Source organism: Aptenodytes forsteri, unplaced genomic scaffold, assembly GCF_000699145.1.
Source record: "Aptenodytes forsteri isolate BGI_AS27 unplaced genomic scaffold, ASM69914v1 Scaffold208, whole genome shotgun sequence".
Taxonomy (NCBI): Eukaryota; Metazoa; Chordata; class Aves; order Sphenisciformes; family Spheniscidae; genus Aptenodytes; species Aptenodytes forsteri.
This window is the reverse complement of record NW_008794963.1, coordinates 1801500-1827372: the sequence shown is the minus strand read 5'-3', so window position 1 is coordinate 1827372 and position 25873 is coordinate 1801500. Positions and strand designations below refer to the sequence as shown.

Genomic DNA, 25873 nt, shown 5'->3' with positions numbered 1-25873 from the left:
AAAAAAAAAAAAAAAAAAAAAAAAAAAAAAAATACTTACTTTGAAGAACACAAGCCAATAAATCCCTGTGCCCACTGTGATGACAAAGAAAACATTGGCAAGGTCTCCAGCATAAAACAGTAAGAACTTCAAAACCGTCTGCAATTATAAAAACACACTGTAGAGATCTGTAAAACTAATTAAGTAATGCATATGTACATTTATATAAAATGTTATGCAGCTCACACAACAGGAAACTTTAGTACTGAAAAGTAGCCTTGAACAAAATTATTCTACTATGGTCATATATTTATGGTATATTCAGTATCTGAAACTCCTACATGCTAGTCTTTGTTCAAAGAAGAACTGATCTGAAAACTAAGGCCGCTCAATTGATCAGAATAGCTCTGTAAATACCTTTATTTTTAACAAAAATATTTCCTAAATGACAACATCAGAATCCAAAAAAATGCAAAAAACCTACTTCCCCAAGTGAGCCTAAGTCCAGGTCACAGTTCTATGAAGCTAGGCTAGAAATTATTTCAGTTACCTTACGAAACATAATAGTTATATCACAGGGAACGATAGCAAAGGTCTCCTTAAAGAGAGGAAGACGTGTCCCTTTTTAAGTTACCAGCTGTTTATACCTGCAAGTCAATTATAGAGCTTCCTGTACGCCTCTTCCAGCCTGCAGTCTTGAGAAGGGACCATAACACTGCAAGCCCACCCAACACACCCAACGTGATCTGAAGAGAATGAAAAATTATTTGCGGATATTTTTAAAAACCACAAAATAGAAGTAAATCACTGTATTGACAAATTAAAGAGCAATACAACTTACATCAGTCTGAATCTGAGCCTCTGACTGATTCATCTCATAATTGACTGAGAAGGAAACCTGAATATTAAGATACAGGAAGTAAATATGCATAGAAATTCTGAAATACTACAACCATTATAGACAGTGGTAGTTTTCACACTTTTAGTTGGTGGGAATTCCCATCTAGGGCTACTATACAAGTACAACATATACCTTCTTTTCCTGTATACATCTGACCTGGTGTGCTACAGTGCTAGGCTAGCATGTGCTCTGCTACACTTAGTGCAGATTTTACCAACAGTAATGCTGGGAATGGATCCCTGCTATCTGCAAGTTACTAGCCGTACCTAATTATAATCCTTTCAAATCCACATAATTTTTTTCCTTCTGGAAGGTGACACCAAAGGCTTGATACTTGCCCTTTTATCAGTGTTGATTAAAAGTAACTTTAATGTAATTACACCAATATGCAAAATCATAAAGTGAGCTCTTGCATAGCTCAGTCACCAATTTTTTTTTTCCAGCTTGAACGACAAAAATTGTCATGCAGCATCAAAATTGCTCCCTCTAGTTTAAATATCTATCTGACCTAAGACCTATTTTGACTTTGGTCTGAAAGATTTGTACAAGGAAGAGAAAATTGTCTTGGTTTTATAACATTCTGGCCTGAATCTTTGTCACTGCGAGACTAAAGTTAACACAAGTATGATAATGAATAGTATTTTTAATTCTGTTTAAAAAAAAGGACAAAACTCCCCAAAACCAATCCCTCCTCCCCCCTGCCTTGGCTTCCCAAAACATTTGTTCCTGTCAGAGCTCATTCTATCACCTCACTTGGATTTAAGTCTAAATATGCTCAGTTACTAGAAGCTCAGTGTTTATAGAAATCGGAAAGAAATTCAATCTATTCTTTTACTTGCATAAAATTTGTTAAATGCAACAAGACATACAAAATTCACAACACCTAAGTAGATCAGATGTAGATGTAAGGGTGAAATAGTGTAACATAAATTAGAGAAACTGAAAACCATTGATCCTGCCATCGCCATTTGAATGAATTATTTTCTAAAAACAGTGCTGTTTCTGTGGTTAAATAAAGACATCATTTAGGCAGGGAAGAAGTGTCTGACTAATTTTTCTATCTTTCTAATTCCCTGTCTCTTTCATGCAGCTAATATGGAACACAAGGAATGGTTCTAGCACCAGAAATTTCTAGCTAGATGTCTATCTACACTGGAAGCCTGAACTGTTGAAGGTTGATAAGCAGAAAATATTAATATTACAATTTTTGTAATAGCAGAATGATTATTCTACTATATTAAGCTCAACATTTTCACTTTTTTAAGCAGTGTGATCCAACAAGCAAACAAGGCACAGGGATGGGACATCTGAGCTGCTGCCCATCATGGCAGGCAAAAGGGCAAGTAGGAAATGCCCCTTCTGCATCTGCTACAGCAGAATGTGGTGGCTTTCAGTAGAGGAAGATCCCCCAAACTGGTCTCCAACCCCTCTGGGTACAGATTTTTGGATTATTTTACGTTAATGCTTAGAGATGCGCTGTAAAATAATACACAGCAGACAAAACACTTAAGGGTGTTTTAGATACATTACCAATATTTTAACTTAAACTACAGGTGACCTGAAATGTCTGTGTCATAACAACCTCCTCTTAAGGCATTGCTTTAAATAAAATTATTCAATTTCTTGCATAAATTGCTGCTTTCAGTGCATTGCGTAGAGTACTTTTCCTGTTATTTTCTGTGCGTATAGTTTTATCTGAACTGTAGCCTAATTTAGCATTACACAACCAATTGTAAAATTCTAATACTTTAAGTTAAAAAAGACTCAAGATAAATTAAAAAGAAAATACTTTTACCTGCTTTGTTTTAAAAGCTTTACATTTTAGTGAAAACTTGCAACTTCAAAACTGAGCAGAACTAGAAACTGCTTATTAGATTTTTACAAACCCCCCTAAAATGTTCACTCAACTGGCATTCCAACAGAACTAAAAGTATGATTAACAGATCAGGTCAATTAAGATAGCACAAAGATCTCACCATCACACTCTGGGTTTCAGGGTTTTGGACAAGCACATCTGTGTAAGCAATAGTAAGTAGAGGAGGGTAGATAGTTCCTCTCTGAGTATGGGATACCAGACGAATACTGCAGAAATACAAACAGAGTATTATTTTTAATACAGAAAATGGATGAGTTGCTTGGAAAGTATTGATTGAAACTTGTACTAATAAGAAAATACTAAATGAACAGAACAACCTGATCAATAAAATGTGAGTTTCAAACCCAATGACATGGCAATTCACATTTTAAAAGCAAGCAGTGTACAAAGGCATGTACACAAATATATAAAAAGAAAAAAGCTGGGAAGGACTGCTTATTTGTGAGAAAATACCTGAATCAATCTTTACCTACTGCTCACATTATGATAGCTGCAACTGAAGTCAATTCCAAAGGTAACTTTTCTCAAAACATTACAGAATGACCTTTTCTAGATTTATTTTGAATGTCTGGCATTATCCTTTTTTCCAAGGGGGGGTGAAAGGGGGTTCTCCTAACATACGTAGGCTAATCCTTATTTTTTGAAATAATGTAATATGTAAGTCTCAGCAAATGGAGTTAGTACATTAAATTAATCTTCAAGATGATTACTTGTATGGATCAGTATTCAGTGCTACTCAGCAATCTTTTTAACTAATAAGTTGTGAAGAAGAGCTGAAGGAAAAGGGAGATCCCAAATTTTGGACAGTCATCTCAGAGGAAGACATTACATAAAGAAGGAGAAAAAAAGGTTCTTCCAAAACATATTCCAGTTGAGATGAACTATCAGTAACGACCCTAACAGGCAGTCTCATAATTTCAGTTAAATGACTACAAGCCTATTCTGGATTGTCCAACAGAATAGGCAACAGTTTGTAAAAACACGGCAAAAAAGAATATGGAGTATGAAATTGCACCCTTGTATAGTCAGTAACATAGACATTGAAAAAGAATTAACAGAGGAGGTTTTAGGTCTTTCCAAATGACACCTGCTTCTAAGAGGTGACTGAATGCCTGCTAACTTGCATTATGCATACATAGTCTGATCCATCTTACCTGGAAAGTAATCACAGTAATTTTAACGCCCACAAGTCAATGTTACGTTTTCTCACTCACTCATCAGAACAACCTATGGAAACTCTTGCTATTTCCAAGTATGCAATGGAAAAACCAGCACAGGACATATTAAAAACAACATAATAAAACAACTTTCTTTTAAGACAATAAAATGCAGACTGCACAAAATGGGCTTTATTTTCTATGGACTATATATTATATGCAATTAATCACCTTATTGTTATTTTGCTAGCAATTCGTATTACTCTTGGCAGTTTTCCCAAGTCATTCTCTTTTCCACTTAGCGTATCCACCAAAAAAAATCGACGAGTCAAAAGCCAGTTGTTCATATTACTGCCTTTGAAAAAACATGACAGTCACATAATATTTAAAAAACTAATTCAACACACAAAAAGAATGAAATCTACTAGAAATGATACATATAACTGTACGATACATATAACTGTGTTCAGGACACAAAATTATTTATTTTCAACTTAAATACATAATGAAATTAGATTACTTTATTTGCGCATATTATTGATTGGGCTGGTATATGCAACCAAAGCCTGCATTTAACACTATCAGAACTTGCCCACAAAATATTAAATTCTTAAAACAGAAACAACTTATGGTGGGTTGTGGTATCTTTAAAAACAACTCAGTAACAGTAATTAATACAAATTCTTTCTATTTGAAGTTATTCAGTTTAAATTCACGGAAATGTTACTATGACAGTCTTACCTTGATTAACAAACATTTCACTGTATTGAAGATTCAAGTTTAAAACTGGCACGGCCCAAAGATATTGTTGTCCATTGTCACCATTATATTCAAGGAATAGGTCATAAAAGATTGGATTAGCAAAATCCAATAAAATCTTGGAAACTGAAATTTTGCACTACAAGAAAAAAACATTAAAATAAAAAGATCACTTTAGCCATTTAATGATTTTATCAAGTTGTGGATTCCTCCCCTACAAAATTATTGTGGAATCTGTCCCATTTCTTTGCAAAAGACAAGGCATTCCAGCTATTTGCAAGCAATTACAAAGCATTAATGTTTTTATACAAACCTCTTGGAAATGACTTGCAATTGACTAGAATGACTAATGCGGAGAATGAAGCTTTGCTAACATTTTTCAACAGATTAGGAAAAAATATCCTAGCAAATTTCACAAACATAAAATTTAAACCAGCATAAACACTGAAGTCAAGAAACAAACGCTGAAGTCATGGAGTACTGTGTCTGGTTCTGGGCTCACCAGTGCAAGAGAGAAATGGAGCGACCTGATATAGTCCAGCGCAGGCCACTAAGATGATAAAGGGACTAGAACATCTCTCCTATGAGGAAAGGCTGAGAAAGCTAGGACTGTTTTCCCTGGAGATGAGAAGGCTCAGGGCGGATCTTATCAATGTGTACAAATATCTGAAGGGAGGGTGTACAAGACAGTGCCAGGCTCTTTTCAGTGGTGCCCAGTGACAGGACCAGAGGCAATGCGCACAAACTGAAATAGGAGGTTCCCTCTGAGCATCAGGAAACACTTCTTCACTGTGAGGGTGACCAAGCACTGGCACAGGTTGCCCAAAGAGGTTATGGAGTCTCACTCCTTGGAGATATTCAAAAGTCGTCTGGACACAGTCCTGGGCAACCTGCTCTAGGTGGTCCTGCTTGAGTAGGGGGTTGGAGAAGATGACCTACCTCCAGAGGACCCTGCCTACCTCAACCATTCTGTGATTGTGTGAAGAAATTAAATGTGAAAGTAGTTAGTTTTCTGCATATGTGAACAACAATGCAGTCTTTAAATACTCATATAACACGTCCACAATGTTTTCTCCAAAGCTGTAGGAAAAAAAAAGTGATGCATACAATCCATGAAAATAAGTACATTAAAAATACTCAGTAAGTTAATATTTATTGGTATTTGTATTTAAATCCAGTAATATTAACTGTTGTTAATACTTAACAACAGGTTCTACAAACGTAATGTATCAAATACATAAGATTTTAAAAAGTACAAAAAAAAAGAATAACCATACTCGACCAGTTCAATGATCCTAAATAGGAAATAAGTTTCCATTCTACTGAAATATGGATTAAACAACATTAAACAATATGGAAGAGTAAAAATATTTAACAAAGATCTGTCAAAATTATTTGGTAAACACTTTAGTTTTTAAGGACTAAAGCTTTGACAGCTATTACGCTACAAGACTTTCACACCACCCAAATAGCAGCCAGAGTTTATATATTTTTACACTGCAACACATAATGTGGGGAATGGTTTTGAACGTAGATGAGTTAATAAATAATATTAATGGATATATAGGTATTAGATGCTGCGCACACATATAGTTTTATAAAAATAAAGATGTTATTTCTCCACCCCTCCAAAGAGACTACCACCTTCCCATTTAACACGTGACAAAAATTAATGAAGCTTTATTGCTGGCAGAACCATGTCTGTGGCTGACTAAATTTAGCATCTAAGTATACACAAGCTCAAGTGCTCTACCCCTTCTCCCTTTCCTGGTGTTTAGTAAGGTGTGAAAACTCCAATAGTTTTTCCCATAGTTAAGACAGCTAAAGAATCTCTTTCCTCTGATGAGTCATCTGTTCGATTAAAACTTGCCTTCAGTCTCTTTATTGAATCCACTGAAATGAGGGAACAGATTAAAGAGTTAATGGGGACAACATATAGGCATGGCACGATTGCATATGCTTTCTTTCCATATGAAACCTGGCCAAAGATGGAGGCAGGAACATTAGAAGTTACAACACAAAGTACATGACTGTCAGAATTCAGGTATTGTGTTCTTCCACTGATAAGTCAGCAGCCTCACTAATACAAATGCCAGTTCAATTTATTTTGATTATCCTATGTAGTAAACAAGTTTTGTGATGTATAGTTAAATAATTTTTTAAAAATATATTTATTTCACTCAATAATAAAAAAATTAAAATAAGCAACGGTTTCACAAGAAAGAAGTCCATGTTGCAGCTTATGGCTAAACTCCAGAGGTCCTTCAATATGCACTGAATTACTGATGATATACAAAGCAACTTAATTCAAAATTTAGAATAGCATTTTATCTCTTACTTACACTTTGTTGGTAAGTTGTTCCAAATGCATAAGCTGCATTCAATTTAGTTTGGGTATCAGGACAAAGCTGAACAAAACATAATAATAATTAGGTTAATTCAAAGGAATCATTTTCTCACATGAAATATTCACAAGTACCCCAAGCAGTTTATGTATTCACAGTTCTCACAAAAGATATTTTGTTCTATTTTTTAAGAAGAGAGGGATTGATTTTGAAGAGTAAACACGATTATTTATTGTACTAATATTGGTGTTAAAACTCTGTTTTAGCTTATTCTTACTTGCATAGTATTTTTCAGTTCCATCACTGAAGTTGAAATCTGTGGACAGCAGCATCCAACCAGGCAAGAATAATCTTTCTGGGGACTGAATGTTCAACGCACTGTGCTGCGTCAAGCTTTATTAGTGGCTTCTGCTAAATCCAAGAATCCCATAAGAAAAGAACTCCACATTCATATTGCCCCCTTTCTCTTAAGCTAGCATTCTCAAAGGATCAAAGTTATCATGGCGAGTAACAGATTTTTTTTTTCCTTTTTCAGTGTAACTTTTACATTTTCTGCAAAGACCAAGTCATTCTAAGCAGAAGGCAGAAAAACGGGCCAAATTCTAACTAAATGAGCACGGCACTTAGGGGAGGGCATAGCCACTTTCCAAAATGAAAATCAAGTCTAAATTTACATAAAACACAATTCTATTAGCGTGCAACTGAAATTCTGGGAATTGCTAAAATTATGCATTGAGGTTGCTTTAGCACTGCAATGTCTTATCATCACACACAATCTATTACATTAAAAGAGGCTTTGAATGAAAAGCTATTCCTTTCCCATGGATTTTTGATAGCTACTAAAAGCTCTGCATTTAGGAAATTAATGTGTCCCAATAAACCTTAAAATCTATGTCAGAATATCTCATTTTCTATGCACAGTAATTGGCTTAGTAACCTGTTTGCTCAGACACTAGTTTTCCTTAAAATTTGAGAGGCAGATGCAAGACAGTTCATCCTGAGACAATAACAAAAGAAACAGCAGTCACTATCTAAATCCTTAATGTCAGCTGCTCTTCTGTAGATACTGGAGCATTTGAAGTGATGTGCTCCAAGAGTGACATGAAGAGACTAGAAAAGGGGACAGACAATTCCCAATTGTTCTTGCTATTGTTGCCAGCCTAGGGAATTGCTGAGAGTGCCTAGATCACCACTGGACTGCTAAACAAATTCTACTCTGTAACATGTTTCGTAGCTGCCAGTTTCTGCTGTTAGGCTAATTACTATTGCGCTTTCCACTTGCTTCTTCCTTGCGTTTTTCACACCCTATACAGCATGGTACTGCTGAAGTAGAATGTGCGTGTGCCACTGAAATCTGAGCGTAGAGTGTCCAAGAGTACTGTGAATCCTCTAGCCAGTGTTCCCCAATTCTACGTAAAGCCTCCCAGCAAGTTTTTATAACTTTGTTATGAAAAAGCCAGGCAGATGCTGGCCAAAGTGTATATTTTATATTAAAACCAAAAGAAATTAACATACAAAAAATCCCAAGAGAACTGAAAGAAAATGGGGTGGTAGATCAGTTTTCCTACCTCTCTTGATAGTGACATAATCACTGATTTGCTTGGCATCCCCATAATGTGTGAAAACAGGTGACAACATCCATAGGGACATACTCCCAGAATTTTCTATAAATGTATGTGGACTGAGAGCTAAAGAATATACTTTTCTCACCAAGAAAAAGAGGGCTAATAATAAATTACGTTCATGGGTAACTGTATGCTGAATGGAAGAAAGAGATAGCTGGTTCTAAATGACTACTGCTGTTTTTCAGAGCTTTCCAACGTTCCAAGTTTATATTGGTCCAATGGATGAGGGCAATGTTGCTGAACTTACATTTTTGATTTTGTAGAGATCATCGTGAGCAAGAATCAAGGGCTATTTTCCCTAGTCTAGCTCTATGGTTATCTTACAAACGGTCACTACCGTAGTAACCAAACTCTTGGCTTTTGTCTTAATTTGGCTAAAGGCAATCAGAACGTTATGGTATCAACAAAAGATAATTAAAATCAAATGTACCTGCAAGATGCCTCCTTCCAAATTTTGCCACTTAAGAAAGTTTCCTGCTGCATCAAATGAGGCTGCAATAAATTGCAGCTTTACATCCTGATGATGAAAAAAGATAAAGAAACAATGAAACTGCCATAAAGTGGACATACACATTTTAGGGACTGCTGTCTCACCGTTTGATGCTTCCCTAAAACTTTCAGCATAACGCTTCATTTTGATTTCTGCTTTGATTTTATGTTTTTAATCTTGGTTTTGGCAGTTTACTTTTTTCAAAAAACATACTTTACAATTCTACAGCTTCATTGGTGACGTGGAAGAAGTTCCAAAGGAACTTCTATACAGGTAGACATGCTCTAAATTAATCAGAAGTTTATGCAGATTTCTACTGTTTAACAGGCTGAGATCTCGAGGGCTTCCAGGACCTTCAGTCTTAGGAAGAATAACGAGTATTTTAGTTGTTAAAACAGAAGCTGCATTGCAACGTTGTTTAATTTAAAACACAACCTTTTAGAATATGGCTGAAAAAAATATTATTTTATTTCTGAGTCAGTAAGAAAACTTAACATAAATTTGGCAGTATAATCGACAAACAGGTTATCACTAGCACTACTTACTTTCTGTGATTAGCTTAACCTGAATAAACCATTCCAGTTATTCTAATTTTACAACAAATCTGTAAAATAAAATGCTTTACTGTTTGATTCCTTCTTAGAACTGTGGCAGTTAACAAGCTACTTAAGGAGTCCATCCCTCTCAGGGATGGATACCTGGCTTTGTTAACATTGAAATGATTGTTTTTCCTCACCTCTTTTTTTTTTCCTAATTCACTGTAGGAACAGGAAAAGGCTGAAGTAATAGACTGAATCCATCACTGATACCACTCAACTTGTAGAGATTTGTAACAGAGATATTAAGGTTGATATAAATGAAGTATGGATAGAAATGTGTGTGTAAGCACCAGAAGCAACAGAAGGAAAGGGTTAAACACCGCATAGCAATAATGAAGAATATTATTCCCAGCAATAAAGCTGAGAAATGGGTTCTGATAAAACCATGGCACAGACAACTTGTCAGCAAAAGATCATGTGCCTTGGCACCAGGAGAATGGCAGCAAAGTTACAGTACCTCACATATACCCCTCTTTTTCCAATTAGCACACCAGGAAAACTGACAAAAGGATGTATATATTTCAAACAAGGGAAAAAGACCAACTTTGCTTCAGATTTATGGAGACTGAAAGAAACAAGACTCTGAAGCAAAGAACAATGCCAAAACAACTATTAACTCCTAAGGGGTATAAAAGATTTGTCTAATTACTAGTTCATCACTGCCAATCCAGAAGAACGCTGGGGACGTAATGAGAACTTAATAGCTGGCATCTCTTGTTCCTTGTGTCACACACAATTGATCCTGGTCAGACCACTCAGGCAAGCACACCTTGGCGTTATAAGAATGGGGGTATGAGAGCGTGAGCAAAATAAACGTGTGAGCAAGTGAGTGTAGGTCAGTAAAATCATCTTACCTAGAGATTTTTTACATAAATATCATCTTCCTCTTCTGTAAGATCTCACACTGAGTTTTGTCACACTAACTGCCTAAAAATTATGTTTAGTGGAGCCACATCTGCAATGAATCTAAACCTGTTCATGTGATTATGTCCTCTTCAAAATGTCTGTTTCCCCATGTCTACTACCCAACACCTACCTTATCTGTTCCTTTAAAACTGAAGATTGTAGGGAAATGATTTGCCTCAAGCACTTGGGATGCTAATCCTGGTTGATCACCGTAATATAGCCATGGAAGATTATGCCTCCTGAAAACAATTACAATGTTTTTTCTAAAGAAACATAACGTTTTGCATCAAAGAACATTTAGAATAACAATTTCGATAAAACACTATTAAAGACTGAAGTTATGGAAAAGGCAACTTACCAGAAGGCTATTGAATGAACAATGCCTAGCCTTGCTGTATTGACATAAATATACTGAAATAAACCACAGGCATCAGTACTTGAAGAACTCAGTGAGTTCATATTCATTACACACATATTTCCAAGAGCTTGGCATGCTGTTAGATTGGAGTACAACTGCAGTGGAGAAACACAAGAACACAGAAAAGTATTTATTTACCCTTCCTTTCAGTGAGGCAGTCATTAAATTAATGTTATCTTTAATAAGCCACTCCTAAATCCTCATTTTTACTTGAAAGTGATTTCATTTTGTCAACACCTAGTATTTTCTTCCAGCTATGCAGGTTCCATATTTTTATAGGTCTGCAGATGGCAGCATGAAATCAATGCTCTCACTTTTTCATTTATTTTAGTTGCATCAGCTAGATGGTATGATGTGACAGAAATGTCAAAATCTGCATTTAGAAAACAAAGTAAGAATGAAAATGCTTAACATCACTTAGGCTGTATGACAAAGATGACTCCATCAAAGATCTAAGACTGACAACTATAGCTGCATGTATGGTAAATGTCTTCTTTCCAGTTTTTCTATTCTGCTGTTCCTAAGCTACGTTGTATTTATACCATTGTTCAATTTTGGTAAACAAACCACTGCCATGTGATAGGCAGAAGTGATGCCTGGCATCTGTGCACAGTGATCACTGCGCTAGTATTAACTTGCCAACTCCTATTGCCTTTGTGTGGGTCAGATTGGCAGTTGCACATTACACTCAGGCAGCACCTCTGAAGAGCTGAGCAGGCTGAGGTAGACAAACAGGATAAACTTATGTAAGTGATGAGGATAGCCTCAGTTTGTAAGAAAGAACGGGTTAAGTAGGAGAATACATCTCAGAGCTGTGTGTATGAGATGGTGATGGGAGCAGCCACAAAGGTGATCTGGGAAAATACTGAACAGAAGTCTGCTGAAATACTAACAGAGAGAATGCCTGCCAGCCTGGGAACTGCTAGCCTGGGAACTAAGCCTGCGAATCAGAAACATCCTTGAGAAGTGCAGGTGGGTACCTAAACACCAGAGACAACCTGAGATACCATCAATAAGCACAAAACCAAGGAGCTGTAACAGCAACTTATCATCTGGAAAGGTGAAAATAGTCTGGAAAATACTTTTTCATGTTTCTCTTTTCAAATGGAAAAGAGGGAAAGCATTCTAAGAAAGTAGGAATTGGCAACTGCTATGGCTATTCTAGCTGAAAGAGCAGAAGAGCAGTCTGGAAAAATAAAAACTGGTCTGAGAGAATATAACACATCATCATCTATCGGCTGTTCCAGGTGGTGCTGTCTTATGCCCCTTATGTCTCTGCGATACAAAAATGACTTATTTTTTACCCAAAATGGAGAGTGAATTTGTCCCTGTCTGTCTCTCTCTCTCTCTCTCTCATGCACACACACACACACAGAGAGAACTCCCTCTGCACAAACTTTTCTATGAGCTCTCCTAGGCAAGTTATTGGACCATCGCTGGGGACACCTGGCTGACTCTAGACTCTGTGACGTGGATCATCTTCGAAGTGAGACTTTGTCGTTGACTTTGAGGCCCCACTTCTGGGAGCGGTTTGGTGAGCACTGTACTGGTACTATTTTGACTAATATATATACATAGGCACGCATATAGGTAATTGATCATAAGTGTATTTGCTGCTTTACTAGTGATAATTTTCTAATAGTGAAATATACGCTTGCTGCTACTATTGATTGCTGCTACTATTGTAATACATATATACTTGCTTTATTAATCATAAGTATACTCACTTTACTAGTAGTAATCTGTAATAAAGAAACGTAGGAAATGAAGACTCGGTGTGCTTGTGTATTATGGAATTCTGCAAACCCACTGTTGTGATCTTTATACACCCGTAGGCCAGGTAACCCTTTGGGTCGTGACAGATTGGGAGAAAAGGTAGGGCCTAAGAAGTTAAAATCTGATTTTGAGGAGAGAAATACGGAAGGGAAATGAGGATGTGTGATAACAGTGTTGGTAAAAAGGAGGCAGAGGCATATCCCCTTCACAAGTATGCATGATTCTGTTCCCGCAGCCACTCTTCCACCCATGGTTACTGCCACCCAGACCAATATAATGGTAAATAACACCTGCATACATAAATCAAAGCAAAGCTAAAAAGGATGGCTCTATGGTTATCCTTCTCTATCCTTGTCCATCACAAAACAGAAAGATTAACTGGAAACCAAATACGAGGTAAAGACCAGCTGCAAATCAATACTGAATATGTAAGAAGGTAATTTTCTGAGCGATCCCTTACTGGATATACTCAGTAACAGTTCAGCAGGATCTTTTGTTTACCACCATTCACTTTCTGAAGATTCCAACCCCGGAGACTTGCATTAACACTGACTAGCACTCAATATCCTTTCTAAACATTCTGTATATATATTTCTTTCTTACATACTGTCATCTCAAAATACGGTTCTTTAAAAACAAGCAAGCTAACTTCCAAAAACTAAAGTGCTATGCTTTTATACAGAGTATCGCTTCTGTATAAAAAAGCAAACTGCAAACATTAATGAAACTCACCCAACAGGCAGAGGCTGAGGATTGCAGGTTTTTCAGAAACCATGCTGATGTCAGTGTTATACCCTGTAAATAAGGAACCACTTCACTGTCTTTGTTCAGAACAATTTATCCGTAACGTAACAGTCTGGAAAACTATGTCAGCTAAAAGATGCTACTTCTTTTTTTCTAAGAGCTTTCTGTCCTTTGTAAGTGTCTAAATCAAACCAGCTCAGTTCAAAACACAACCATAATGCAATAATTTGTTTCACTTCACTAAATTAGACAAAATATACACAACAAGAGCAGAAATATTTAACTTTTGAATACGGATTCTGTGACAAAGTTTTCTTTAACGCACAAGGGAAGTACTAACGATTTCAAGGGTAAGGTGTTGGCTGGGTGGTAAATTTAGCTCAGGACCAAATCTGCCAAATTAATTATTTCACAACCTGCTTTTTGTAACTACTCATATTTGAACTAAACATAGCTTTTGTACATACTGTAAGCAACTGAAAAGACGTTTTCAATAAAATATTATTTAGAAGACTGCATTTTCAGAAAGCAAGACCAATATTTGCTGAAGACTGCTTTTTGCTTTCTTTCAAGCAGTAGACTTTAACTTTAATTCATTTAACAACAAACTACATTTATTGGCCACATAGCATTTCCTGAATTCAGAACTACATGGAAAATGGTCCTAACTTTGAACAGATTTCACAACTAATACAAGTTCATTAGCTAAAACAATGAAAACACCTTCATTCTTCTCAATAGAACATATTTTCAATTATTAGCCAATTCAAGGAGTTCAACAATTTCATACACAACCTCAAATTGTATAGGTGTCCACTTTCTTCTATCAGCTTTAACCGTCTAACAAGTAAAAATGTCCTTTCAATCTTTATATCTTCTTTCAAATATTTAATATGAATACCAATTTTACATAGCAAAAAGAAAAAGAAATTAAAAAAACCCAGAGGCTCTCATGAACTCTTCAGCGCGTTTTTGTGATATACTGTGTGTTTTAAATACATACAATTAATACAATAGACCACAAACTACTTGTTTTGATACTAAATTCATGTACATTACTTCCCTTTTTCAGTTTCCAACAGGGCATGAATTTTCTTAAACATACTCCATTAGAACAATGCTTGCCTGGTCTACATGTCTACACTCTATCTTGATGCAAATTACCTTGCAATCACCGTGATCAGACAAGAAACCACCACCTTTGTTTTTCAGGAATGGAATTTAAAAGACTTACAGGAAGTAAATAATGAGCTAGCTTGAAAACGTTTTAGGATAAACACACTTACTAGCTGTCCAAAACGAACAGTTGCAACTCCTTTTGGGGGTAAGCTGTCACTAGCACTGAAACATAATCCCCCAGTCTGGAAAAAAAAAAAAACAGAAACAAAAAAATGGAAATTTATACATTTGTCAGCATAACTTTTCTTTTTCTGAGCTGCAATACAATAAGCATTCTTCTACTTACTAAAATGTTTGGGCTGCTGCAGTCACAAGACTTGCTTACATTGATGAATGTTTGTTCACATCTTACACACCTATGGATCACAAACATGAAGAATGCACTTACAATGTAGTTAAGTATGAGATTTAGTACTTAGTGAAAGCTGATTACATAGTATGCCTGATAACACTGCCAGCATCTTCACTAGTTCGAACTGAAATCCAATAGACATTACCGATTTGTTTCTGCTGTCAGTGAAGCAGAAAAGAAATGAAATAGTTAATTATCAAAATAAGAATTCTGTTTCTGCTTCCAATCCAACACCCGCTTGTAGTCACAATAAACAATCAAACCGAGCCACTGGTCACAAAGGACTTCAGTGAAGACAAAACATGTTGAGTTTGATACGGGGTATAGGATTTCCAGTTCACTGCTTTTAAAACTGTCATCCCAAAGATACAGACTGTTCCTCAAGAATATTCCATTTAAACAGAACATGACATGTTCAAATTTATCATCACAAAAGGGAAAGAATACTCACTTATTTCCTGACGCATCTGAAGCAGAGAACGATTGCTCACTTCCATTACAATGTATGCACAATGCTTCATTAAGCAAAATGCCATCAATACTTCTTTCCACTAAGTGGGAAAGAAAAGCAACTGTGATAAAATTGCATGATGCACAGTATGTCACGCAGGTTAAGAAAAGTGTGAAAAAATAAAGTGTCTATGCAGATCTAAAATAAATGCAACGACTTTATTTAAAAAAAAATCAAGAGCACAACTTGCAAATAACATCCACTATAAATGCATGTTCATATATGTGTATGTGCATTGTTTATAGCTACACACATGCAGTCTAGTTTTAATGAGCAGTGCAGTATTTCATGTCCAGTTTTGCTGTTCCTTTGTTATTTACTCTGAACTAAATTTCAAACCAAGGCTTCACTGCAAAGCTAAAACTCAAAATATCAAGTTTACAAATTACTGGAAAAAAATAATTTTAATTTTCATCTGAAATGATTCATGCAAATGTTACAAATTAAAAGTTTCAAAACTGTATCTTCCAGCCATTAAATCATTTGGCAAGAGATTTCAAGTCTAATTATTAAAAAAAAAGAGATACAAAGAGAATCAAAAGAATTACAATACTAATGTTCCTTCTGCATGTTAAATTACAGAATCAGCTTTGCTCTCAATATTTTACTATAAAGGCTTGGAATGTATTTTGTAACTCTCACAAAGTTTAAGGGAGATGATTTGGTATTCACTCTTTTACAGATTCCTTTTAAATTAATGATCTGGAAAATAGCGATTCTCAGAAATGTAACCAAAGCGGACATTAGTAATACCTATTCAAAGAATTACAGGCACACGGTAAGTCTTTTCCATCCTGTGTCTTTGATAATACGGAAAACTAGAGCTCCCAAGAGCTTTTTTGTTTTAGACCCTTGATGAAATTTACACTTTGCTCTTAGTGTTTTACTATGCAAGATAAGCAAAAATATAGTTAACACAGACACTAAAGTTAATAGTAAAATTAATTGTCTGTGTTTACCGAAATTCATCTGCAACTATTAGAGAGCATCAAGTAAGAGGAACAGATATAGGGAAGCACGTCGCAGGAAATCACAGATATAGGCATGTGTCTCAGGGAGGCATGAAATCCACTGATATTAATGCATAGTAGTTTGCTTGGCTTGCTCAGGCTATTCTGTTCCACCTACTCATATATGTATAATTCTTGTACTGCGAAGTACCTACACGTTATATCCTTCAAAACATTTTAATGTTTTTTCTTAGTCTATATTGGCATTGTTTTTATCCAAATTTTAATGCCTCCACCCAGTGCAAACCAGCTTAAAGGAAGTAATACACCAGTATTCATTTTTTGAATGTTTGCATTATAGTTTTTATTGCAATGAACACTGGTAGAGATTTATCTGCTGTCGTTCAGGAATGAGGTGTTAGATCAAGAGGAATGTTGAATTTTTACATTAGGTATGTAAACATATGTTAAATTTCCTTTCTTATTTAACAGAAGAGCATGCCTTAATAAACTCAAATATCTAAAATAAGCACTAATATCTCATAACTTGCATATATTTCTTACCTAATATTTCATTATTGAGGCATTTACATTTTCCTTCTGAAGTTAGGCCTTTAGGGCAAGTAATACAATTCCACCCATCTTGAGTAACTCCGCTCTAAAATAAAATGTAAAACTACTGTAATTTTAAAAATATAGACATCACCAAATATCTATGAAGAATGCCTGATCCAGCTGTTATTTACTAGAAAATGTGTTCAGACACGACATTGGTAACATTCATGAAGCTTTTAAAGATAAAAAAAGGCTAAACAATGTGGCAAAAGTAATTCCTATGCAGACACAGACTAAAAAACGTGTTCTTAAGTTTTTGAACCCATTAGCTAACACCCTTTAATGAAGTTACGAGTTCACTGAAAGTGTAAGGTTTAAAAAAGATACAGAGGTTCTACACTGAAAAAAAATAATGGATAAACATAACTGCATAAATAGACCTATGTGCCTATAACTATACAGAAGTAATGGAAATGGAGGAGTCTTAAGCCAAGCAGCTTCTATAACTGCATGGAATTTTGCACGTACTCAAATAGTTCACATCCACACTTATGTTCTATCACGAAGTAGCTGCACTACTAATTAAAACCAATGAGGAAATGGAAGAGAACTGCTCATCCTCAGGTGATACAGATGTTATTCCCTTCTCCACTACCATCATTTTATCTTTGCATAAACCCTGCCATAGGATCAAAGATGAATGCCACCATTACAGGAAAGAGAAAGAAACAGCAGAATGATCAAAACATCAATGGATATTTGTCAATGTCTTTGTCTAACGCAGCAAGAAGATGGAAAGAAGAGGGAAATTACTTACATTACCCGTTAGCCATTAAACACCTAACTTAAGCAACTAAGCTGGTCTCTTGAGAGTTCTTCTACAGTTATTGGAGAGAAAGAAGTATTCAGGAAGGCTCTCAACCTGAAAAGTTGTTTTTGCTGGAGAAAAATTATTTCTCTATTTACTGTAGCGGGAAAAAGCTGGTTAAGCCTGGTGCCTCTGGCTCAATGCTGTGAATATGAACCAAAATTACAGCTTAATTTGCCAAGAAAGGTAGAAAGAACTGACCAAATGACAAAGATATATATATAATTAAAGTAACGTAATAGCAGCAGCTCATTTTGAAGTAAAAAGATAAAGTATCATACATACATACATATCAGTATGAAGATACAGGCTAAATATTACAATAATAGGATTTATATAAATAAACAAATAAGATACCTCTGAGCTGAAAAGCGTCTTTGGCATTCTATAAAACAGTGGTCTCTGGGCAAGGATAACATAACATGAAGCAGAAAAGAAAAGCAGTGGAAGGAAATTAAACATTTAAAATACTCTTACTTTGTCTGTGGGGTCAAATTTATAATGAAAAAATGCCTGCAAAATAACAGTAATAAACACTTCTAAAGAGAAAAAAATTACTACCTATAAGCACAGTCTTAAAAATTCCCAAAGACTATTATGCAAAATAATTTTAAATTAATGAAAAATAACTTGCAATCAGGAGGAAATTTAAAATTTAAAAAAGCATTATTATTATTATGGCAGAGTATGAAAAGTTCAATACTCACCATATTTTCTGGGCATTTTTCACAAATAACGGAGGACCCACCATTACTAGAAACCATTCTGTATCCTGGCTGACATACACATGAACTACCTGGAAAAAAACCCCAAAAACAAATGCACTTTTAGTCTATATAAAACTGATTTTTTTTCACAGAATACTAAGGACAACTGCTATTGTTCTCAAGAGATCAATATAGATTATTAGATAGACAAATAAACCATCTGAGTGACATGTGCATGAAAATCACCTTGCGTTTTAAAAAATGTTCATGTTACAGTTTGTACAAAGATGTTTTAGGAAAATGTTAGTAGGCTGACTGATATACCGGGGGGAACAGGAAGCCAGAGCTTGTGTTTTTGTGGGTTTTTTTTAAACTATATCAGTTGGCCTAATAACAGATATAATCTCTCCCTCTAAATCTTGCCACACTGCCATCCTTAGCCCATCCTCTGTACACCACCAGCATTATATGTTTATATAGTTTTTATCCTTTGAACAGGAAGTCAGTCCTAAAAACAAAATGCTTATATGCAAAGGTTTTTCAAAATATAACTGTAGTTTGTAAAGTTATTTTAAACTCAAAGCTTTTAAAATTGTGCATGGGGATCAAGCTTTATATTAATGGTTTTCAGTGAATAACAGAACATAGTTAACATTTAGTATGAAATTAAAGTAAACACTACTTTCATGGCACATCATAGTGCACATCTGCTAGTGCTCAATAACTTTTTTCCCAGAAACTTTTTCAGTCTCACTATCATGGACCTCTCTCTGTACTTTTAAACACATACTACAAACCAAAATTGATTCTATGTACTAATAAATGGTACTTATTATTATTTATGCTTATTGAACTGTGCATATAAAAATCATGTAAAATTCTGTGAAAAGTTTTATAACCTTAAAATACATCCTCATGAGACCAGTTTTACAGAAACAACATTAGTCAAAATGATCAACCATTCATACTTAACTACAAAGAAGAAAAAGCCCAATAGGATCAGATCGGTGAAAAGACTTGAGTTGTGACATTCACTGTGATGATACCTAAATTTTTAGACATGTTGCTTGAAAGCAGAATCCACAGTGACGAGCTAGCCATGGAGTGCATGGGCAGACTTGTGCAATCCCAAGTGGAATTCAGACAAGACGCAAACAGCAGACTGACTGGCAGCTACCTACACTGCTCCCTTCAGACGCTGTGGAAAAAGAAAAATCCTTGACTTCCCCCTGGAAATTATCTCTTCTTGAAGCCCTTGAGTTAGAGGAAGATTCAAGCCTAAAAGGGAGTTATGGATCTAGACACCCACATTATCAGGGGGTCTGAAAACTATTACAGTGCATTTTTTCTGCAAGTAGACTACGGGGTTACTCTTTTAAGATACCATGCTGGTGGAGGAAGAGGTGACCAGCTTTTACGCAGCAGCTGTGAACACAGCCATCCGGATCACGGCGTCTGACTGAGGTACCAGTTCTGAAGAGAGATGCTGTTGGGTCTTAGTCACAAATTTGTTTCTGTACACACAACACTGAACTCCCACTTCTCTTGGACTGTGTATTTATAAAAGATGGACACTATCATACCATCTTATCTCCTAAAGTATTACCACCTGTATTTTTCATTTAGTACTCTCAAGCTGCATTGTGTATGCTCCAAGTTCCCACGTGGGACTTAGATTAGTATGCACACAGCCTGAAGATCTCAGACACTTACCTAATATTTCATTATTGAGGCATTTACATTTTCCTTCTGAAGTTAGGCCTTTAGGGCAAGTAATACAATTCCACCCATCTTGAGTAACTCCGCTCTAAAATAAAATGTAAAACTACTGTAATTTTAAAAATATAGACATCACCAAATATCTATGAAGAATGCCTGATCCAGCTGTTATTTACTAGAAAATGTGTTCAGACACGACATTGGTAACATTCATGAAGCTTTTAAAGATAAAAAAAGGCTAAACAATGTGGCAAAAGTAATTCCTATGCAGACACAGACTAAAAAACGTGTTCTTAAGTTTTTGAACCCATTAGCTAACACCCTTTAATGAAGTTACGAGTTCACTGAAAGTGTAAGGTTTAAAAAAGATACAGAGGTTCTACACTGAAAAAAAATAATGGATAAACATAACTGCATAAATAGACCTATGTGCCTATAACTATACAGAAGTAATGGAAATGGAGGAGTCTTAAGCCAAGCAGCTTCTATAACTGCATGGAATTTTGCACGTACTCAAATAGTTCACATCCACACTTATGTTCTATCACGAAGTAGCTGCACTACTAATTAAAACCAATGAGGAAATGGAAGAGAACTGCTCATCCTCAGGTGATACAGATGTTATTCCCTTCTCCACTACCATCATTTTATCTTTGCATAAACCCTGCCATAGGATCAAAGATGAATGCCACCATTACAGGAAAGAGAAAGAAACAGCAGAATGATCAAAACATCAATGGATATTTGTCAATGTCTTTGTCTAACGCAGCAAGAAGATGGAAAGAAGAGGGAAATTACTTACATTACCCGTTAGCCATTAAACACCTAACTTAAGCAACTAAGCTGGTCTCTTGAGAGTTCTTCTACAGTTATTGGAGAGAAAGAAGTATTCAGGAAGGCTCTCAACCTGAAAAGTTGTTTTTGCTGGAGAAAAATTATTTCTCTATTTACTGTAGCGGGAAAAAGCTGGTTAAGCCTGGTGCCTCTGGCTCAATGCTGTGAATATGAACCAAAATTACAGCTTAATTTGCCAAGAAAGGTAGAAAGAACTGACCAAATGACAAAGATATATATATATAATTAAAGTAACGTAATAGCAGCAGCTCATTTTGAAGTAAAAAGATAAAGTATCATACATACATACATATCAGTATGAAGATACAGGCTAAATATTACAATAATAGGATTTATATAAATAAACAAATAAGATACCTCTGAGCTGAAAAGCGTCTTTGGCATTCTATAAAACAGTGGTCTCTGGGCAAGGATAACATAACATGAAGCAGAAAAGAAAAGCAGTGGAAGGAAATTAAACATTTAAAATACTCTTACTTTGTCTGTGGGGTCAAATTTATAATGAAAAAATGCCTGCAAAATAACAGTAATAAACACTTCTAAAGAGAAAAAAATTACTACCTATAAGCACAGTCTTAAAAATTCCCAAAGACTATTATGCAAAATAATTTTAAATTAATGAAAAATAACTTGCAATCAGGAGGAAATTTAAAATTTAAAAAAGCATTATTATTATTATGGCAGAGTATGAAAAGTTCAATACTCACCATATTTTCTGGGCATTTTTCACAAATAACGGAGGACCCACCATTACTAGAAACCATTCTGTATCCTGGCTGACATACACATGAACTACCTGGAAAAAAACCCCAAAAACAAATGCACTTTTAGTCTATATAAAACTGATTTTTTTTCACAGAATACTAAGGACAACTGCTATTGTTCTCAAGAGATCAATATAGATTATTAGATAGACAAATAAACCATCTGAGTGACATGTGCATGAAAATCACCTTGCGTTTTAAAAAATGTTCATGTTACAGTTTGTACAAAGATGTTTTAGGAAAATGTTAGTAGGCTGACTGATATACCGGGGGGAACAGGAAGCCAGAGCTTGTGTTTTTGTGGGTTTTTTTTAAACTATATCAGTTGGTCTAATAACAGATATAATCTCTCCCTCTAAATCTTGCCACACTGCCATCCTTAGCCCATCCTCTGTACACCACCAGCATTATATGTTTATATAGTTTTTATCCTTTGAACAGGAAGTCAGTCCTAAAAACAAAATGCTTATATGCAAAGGTTTTTCAAAATATAACTGTAGTTTGTAAAGTTATTTTAAACTCAAAGCTTTTAAAATTGTGCATGGGGATCAAGCTTTATATTAATGGTTTTCAGTGAATAACAGAACATAGTTAACATTTAGTATGAAATTAAAGTAAACACTACTTTCATGGCACATCATAGTGCACATCTGCTAGTGCTCAATAACTTTTTTCCCAGAAACTTTTTCAGTCTCACTATCATGGACCTCTCTCTGTACTTTTAAACACATACTACAAACCAAAATTGATTCTATGTACTAATAAATGGTACTTATTATTATTTATGCTTATTGAACTGTGCATATAAAAATCATGTAAAATTCTGTGAAAAGTTTTATAACCTTAAAATACATCCTCATGAGACCAGTTTTACAGAAACAACATTAGTCAAAATGATCAACCATTCATACTTAACTACAAAGAAGAAAAAGCCCAATAGGATCAGATCGGTGAAAAGACTTGAGTTGTGACATTCACTGTGATGATACCTAAATTTTTAGACATGTTGCTTGAAAGCAGAATCCACAGTGACGAGCTAGCCATGGAGTGCATGGGCAGACTTGTGCAATCCCAAGTGGAATTCAGACAAGACGCAAACAGCAGACTGACTGGCAGCTACCTACACTGCTCCCTTCAGACGCTGTGGAAAAAGAAAAATCCTTGACTTCCCCCTGGAAATTATCTCTTCTTGAAGCCCTTGAGTTAGAGGAAGATTCAAGCCTAAAAGGGAGTTATGGATCTAGACACCCACATTATCAGGGGGTCTGAAAACTATTACAGTGCATTTTTTCTGCAAGTAGACTACGGGGTTACTCTTTTAAGATACCATGCTGGTGGAGGAAGAGGTGACCAGCTTTTACGCAGCAGCTGTGAACACAGCCATCCGGATCACGGCGTCTGACTGAGGTACCAGTTCTGAAGAGAGATGCTGTTGGGTCTTAGTCACAAATTTGTTTCTGTACACACAACACTGAACTCCCACTTCTCTTGGACTGTGTATATATAAAAGATGGACACTATCATACCATCTTATCTCCTAAAGTATTACCACATTTTTCATTTAGTACTCTCAAGCTGCATTGTGTATGCTCCAAGTTCCCACGTGGGACTTGGAAGTATGCACAATTTAGTACTCTCAAGCTGCATTGTGTATGCTCCAAGTTCCCACGTGGGACTTGGATTAGTATGCACACAGCCTGAAGATCTCAGACACTTAACATCTCGGACATTCACGTTTTGACAAAGGGTTTCAAGTTATGGAAGTGTTTGAGAAGAGAAATCCAGGGCACTACGGAATTTTACTGGTGAAAATGTGAATACCTGTAACCATACAAATGCCTGACAAAAGAACGATTATAAAAAACGGTCTACAGACGTTTCTCTGGGATGTATCTCTGAGCACAGGTATCAAAGCTGTGCCGTGGCCACTTAGGTCTTTGGGAGGGAAGGCGGGCGGGGCGAGGGGGGCGCAAGCCCGGGGGAGGATTTAGGGTATCGGCTACGGAGGGGCAGGGAACTCGGGGAACCCGAGCGGGCCGGGGAGCGGCAGGGGCGGAGCAGGTGAAAAGAGAGCAGTGAAGTTAGGAGGGGTTTGTTTGGCTTGTTGTGGAACGTGGAGCTGGGTGAGATCAGCGGGAAAAACAGTCGGGAGAAGAGAGAGGTCTAGTTTGCACTTTCTGGTACCTCATCTCTAAAACTGCTACCCGATGTATAATACAAATGTAATAGGTGTGTGTTATTTCCCCCCGACAGGAACCGGGTAGCAGGGCAAGCACACCAAATGCCTCGAGGAATAGGTGGACGCACAGCCCAGTTACCCCCTTTGGCTTTTTCACCTGCCAGGATGCTCTTGTTCACACTCCCTCAAGCGTTACCAAAACTTCGCAGGGCACTTCATGTCCTGGACTGTAATTATTCCTTGCTGCCCCTTTCCGGTGTGCTAATCGCCTAACTATTGTGATTCTCTGTATTAGCATTGCTTGGAAGCCTATATGCTTATTGCACCAAATGCTTTATTCCTCAGCAGATTTCTTCTGCTGGGTTCAACAAGTTTTTAAAGGCTGAGTTACGAGGTGAATCTACCGTCAATAATACAGATTTTTGTCTGTCGAAAATGGAGCAGACAAGCACAGAATAAACCTAGAAATACAGGGCAAAATACATAAAAGACAGGGAAAGGCAGGTGGGATAAACACTAGGATAAAATAACTACCTCACCTGCACAACCCAAGTACTCTGCCTCCCCTTCCCTGTACACGGCCTCACACCTTTCCTCCTCCTCTTCCTGCCCTCCATCCCTGCCCGCCTTTCCTCCCCAAACCCAGCCCCGAGCCAGCCCCGAGTTAGGTTATAAATCGTGTCTGTAGCCATCGGAAGAGAAGCAGTGGGTGCAAACCCCCTCCTCGGTGCCTGAGGCACCCACAGGCCCAGGCCAGTCAGCACTGGGCCCCACCGGACCTGCCTTCCTCCCTGCCCCTCTTCCTCGGCTGGGTGAGCACTGGGACTAACGGAAACGAGAGACTGATGACAACGCTTAACACGCCAAAGCAACGGTGATCTCAGTGACGCTGTCCCCTGTGTAAACCCCGGGTTTACAGGGATGCCCCGGGGACGGCCACGGGGCCGAAGGCGCATGCGCACTAGCGGCAGAGCGGCTCCCCTCAGCCCCCCAGCACCGATCTCGTCTGCGCGCCAAAGCGGCGCGCATGCGTGCCGACATGAACCAGGCGTGAGACCGCGCATGCGCAGGTGCAGAAGCGAGGGTTACGAAAGCGGCATTTTCCGCCTCCCGGCGGCGTTCTGGGGCGCCGCGCGCTCGGAGCATGCGCGCGCTGGGTCGCGCTCGGCGCCTGGCCGCGGGGCGAGAGCGGGCCGGAAGGATTCGTGCGGGTTCAGCCGTAGGGGCGAAGGGGGGGTCGCGCAGGCGCACTTCAGTCCCTCCTCAGTGTTGGGGGGGGAGCCACGGAGGACGCCATCTTGGTGGTGCTGTGCCGGGAAGCGCGGGGAGCGGGGCTCGGCGCCGAGCCTGTCCTAGTGGCGTGTCCGGTGGGTGGATGGCGTGAGGGAGAGCGCCCGGCTTCCTGGGGCGCTGCGTGTAACCGAGGGCGCGGGGTTCGCGCCGTGAGCTGGTTCTCGGCCGCCCAACCCTCGCGGAAGACCCGCTGCGCGGCGGTGCCCCGGGCCGCGGCCTCCTCATGCCGCCTGGCTGCCCATCACCGTTCCCTCCCCGGTGCCTCCCTTCAGCCCTGTCCCGCGGGGAGGCCGGGCTTCTCCGCGGGGTCGGACCACAAGCGGCCTCTGGGGGGCCAGAGCGCCTTTGGCGCGGGACGGCCTCCCC

The 25873-nt window shown here is 37.6% G+C and overlaps 2 protein-coding genes across 2 annotated transcripts in view; one reads left to right on the top strand and one right to left on the bottom strand.

Moving 5' to 3' along the window:
* Window positions 1-18778, bottom strand: part of TMEM67 (transmembrane protein 67) — a 30489-nt gene extending 11711 nt beyond the window's left edge. Inside the window, exons 1-16 of the mRNA XM_009275463.1 lie at window positions 18698-18778; window positions 17132-17225; window positions 15558-15657; window positions 15041-15110; window positions 14862-14936; window positions 13564-13626; window positions 10996-11150; window positions 10768-10876; window positions 9073-9159; window positions 7015-7080; window positions 4655-4811; window positions 4145-4268; window positions 2857-2962; window positions 821-877; window positions 627-725; window positions 40-138 (exon numbers count right to left, since the gene is read on the bottom strand). Of these exons, the coding sequence (XP_009273738.1) occupies window positions 40-138; window positions 627-725; window positions 821-877; window positions 2857-2962; window positions 4145-4268; window positions 4655-4811; window positions 7015-7080; window positions 9073-9159; window positions 10768-10876; window positions 10996-11150; window positions 13564-13626; window positions 14862-14936; window positions 15041-15110; window positions 15558-15657; window positions 17132-17225; window positions 18698-18754 (1518 nt within the window). The 5' untranslated portion in view covers window positions 18755-18778. The remainder of the gene's footprint in view (window positions 1-39; window positions 139-626; window positions 726-820; window positions 878-2856; window positions 2963-4144; window positions 4269-4654; window positions 4812-7014; window positions 7081-9072; window positions 9160-10767; window positions 10877-10995; window positions 11151-13563; window positions 13627-14861; window positions 14937-15040; window positions 15111-15557; window positions 15658-17131; window positions 17226-18697) is intronic.
* Window positions 18779-25494: 6716 nt separating this feature from the next.
* The window catches only part of RBM12B (RNA binding motif protein 12B), a 7052-nt gene continuing 6673 nt past the window's right edge, over window positions 25495-25873 (top strand). The window contains exon 1 of the mRNA XM_009275462.2: window positions 25495-25581. The gene's annotated coding sequence lies outside the window, so the exon portion shown is untranslated. The remainder of the gene's footprint in view (window positions 25582-25873) is intronic.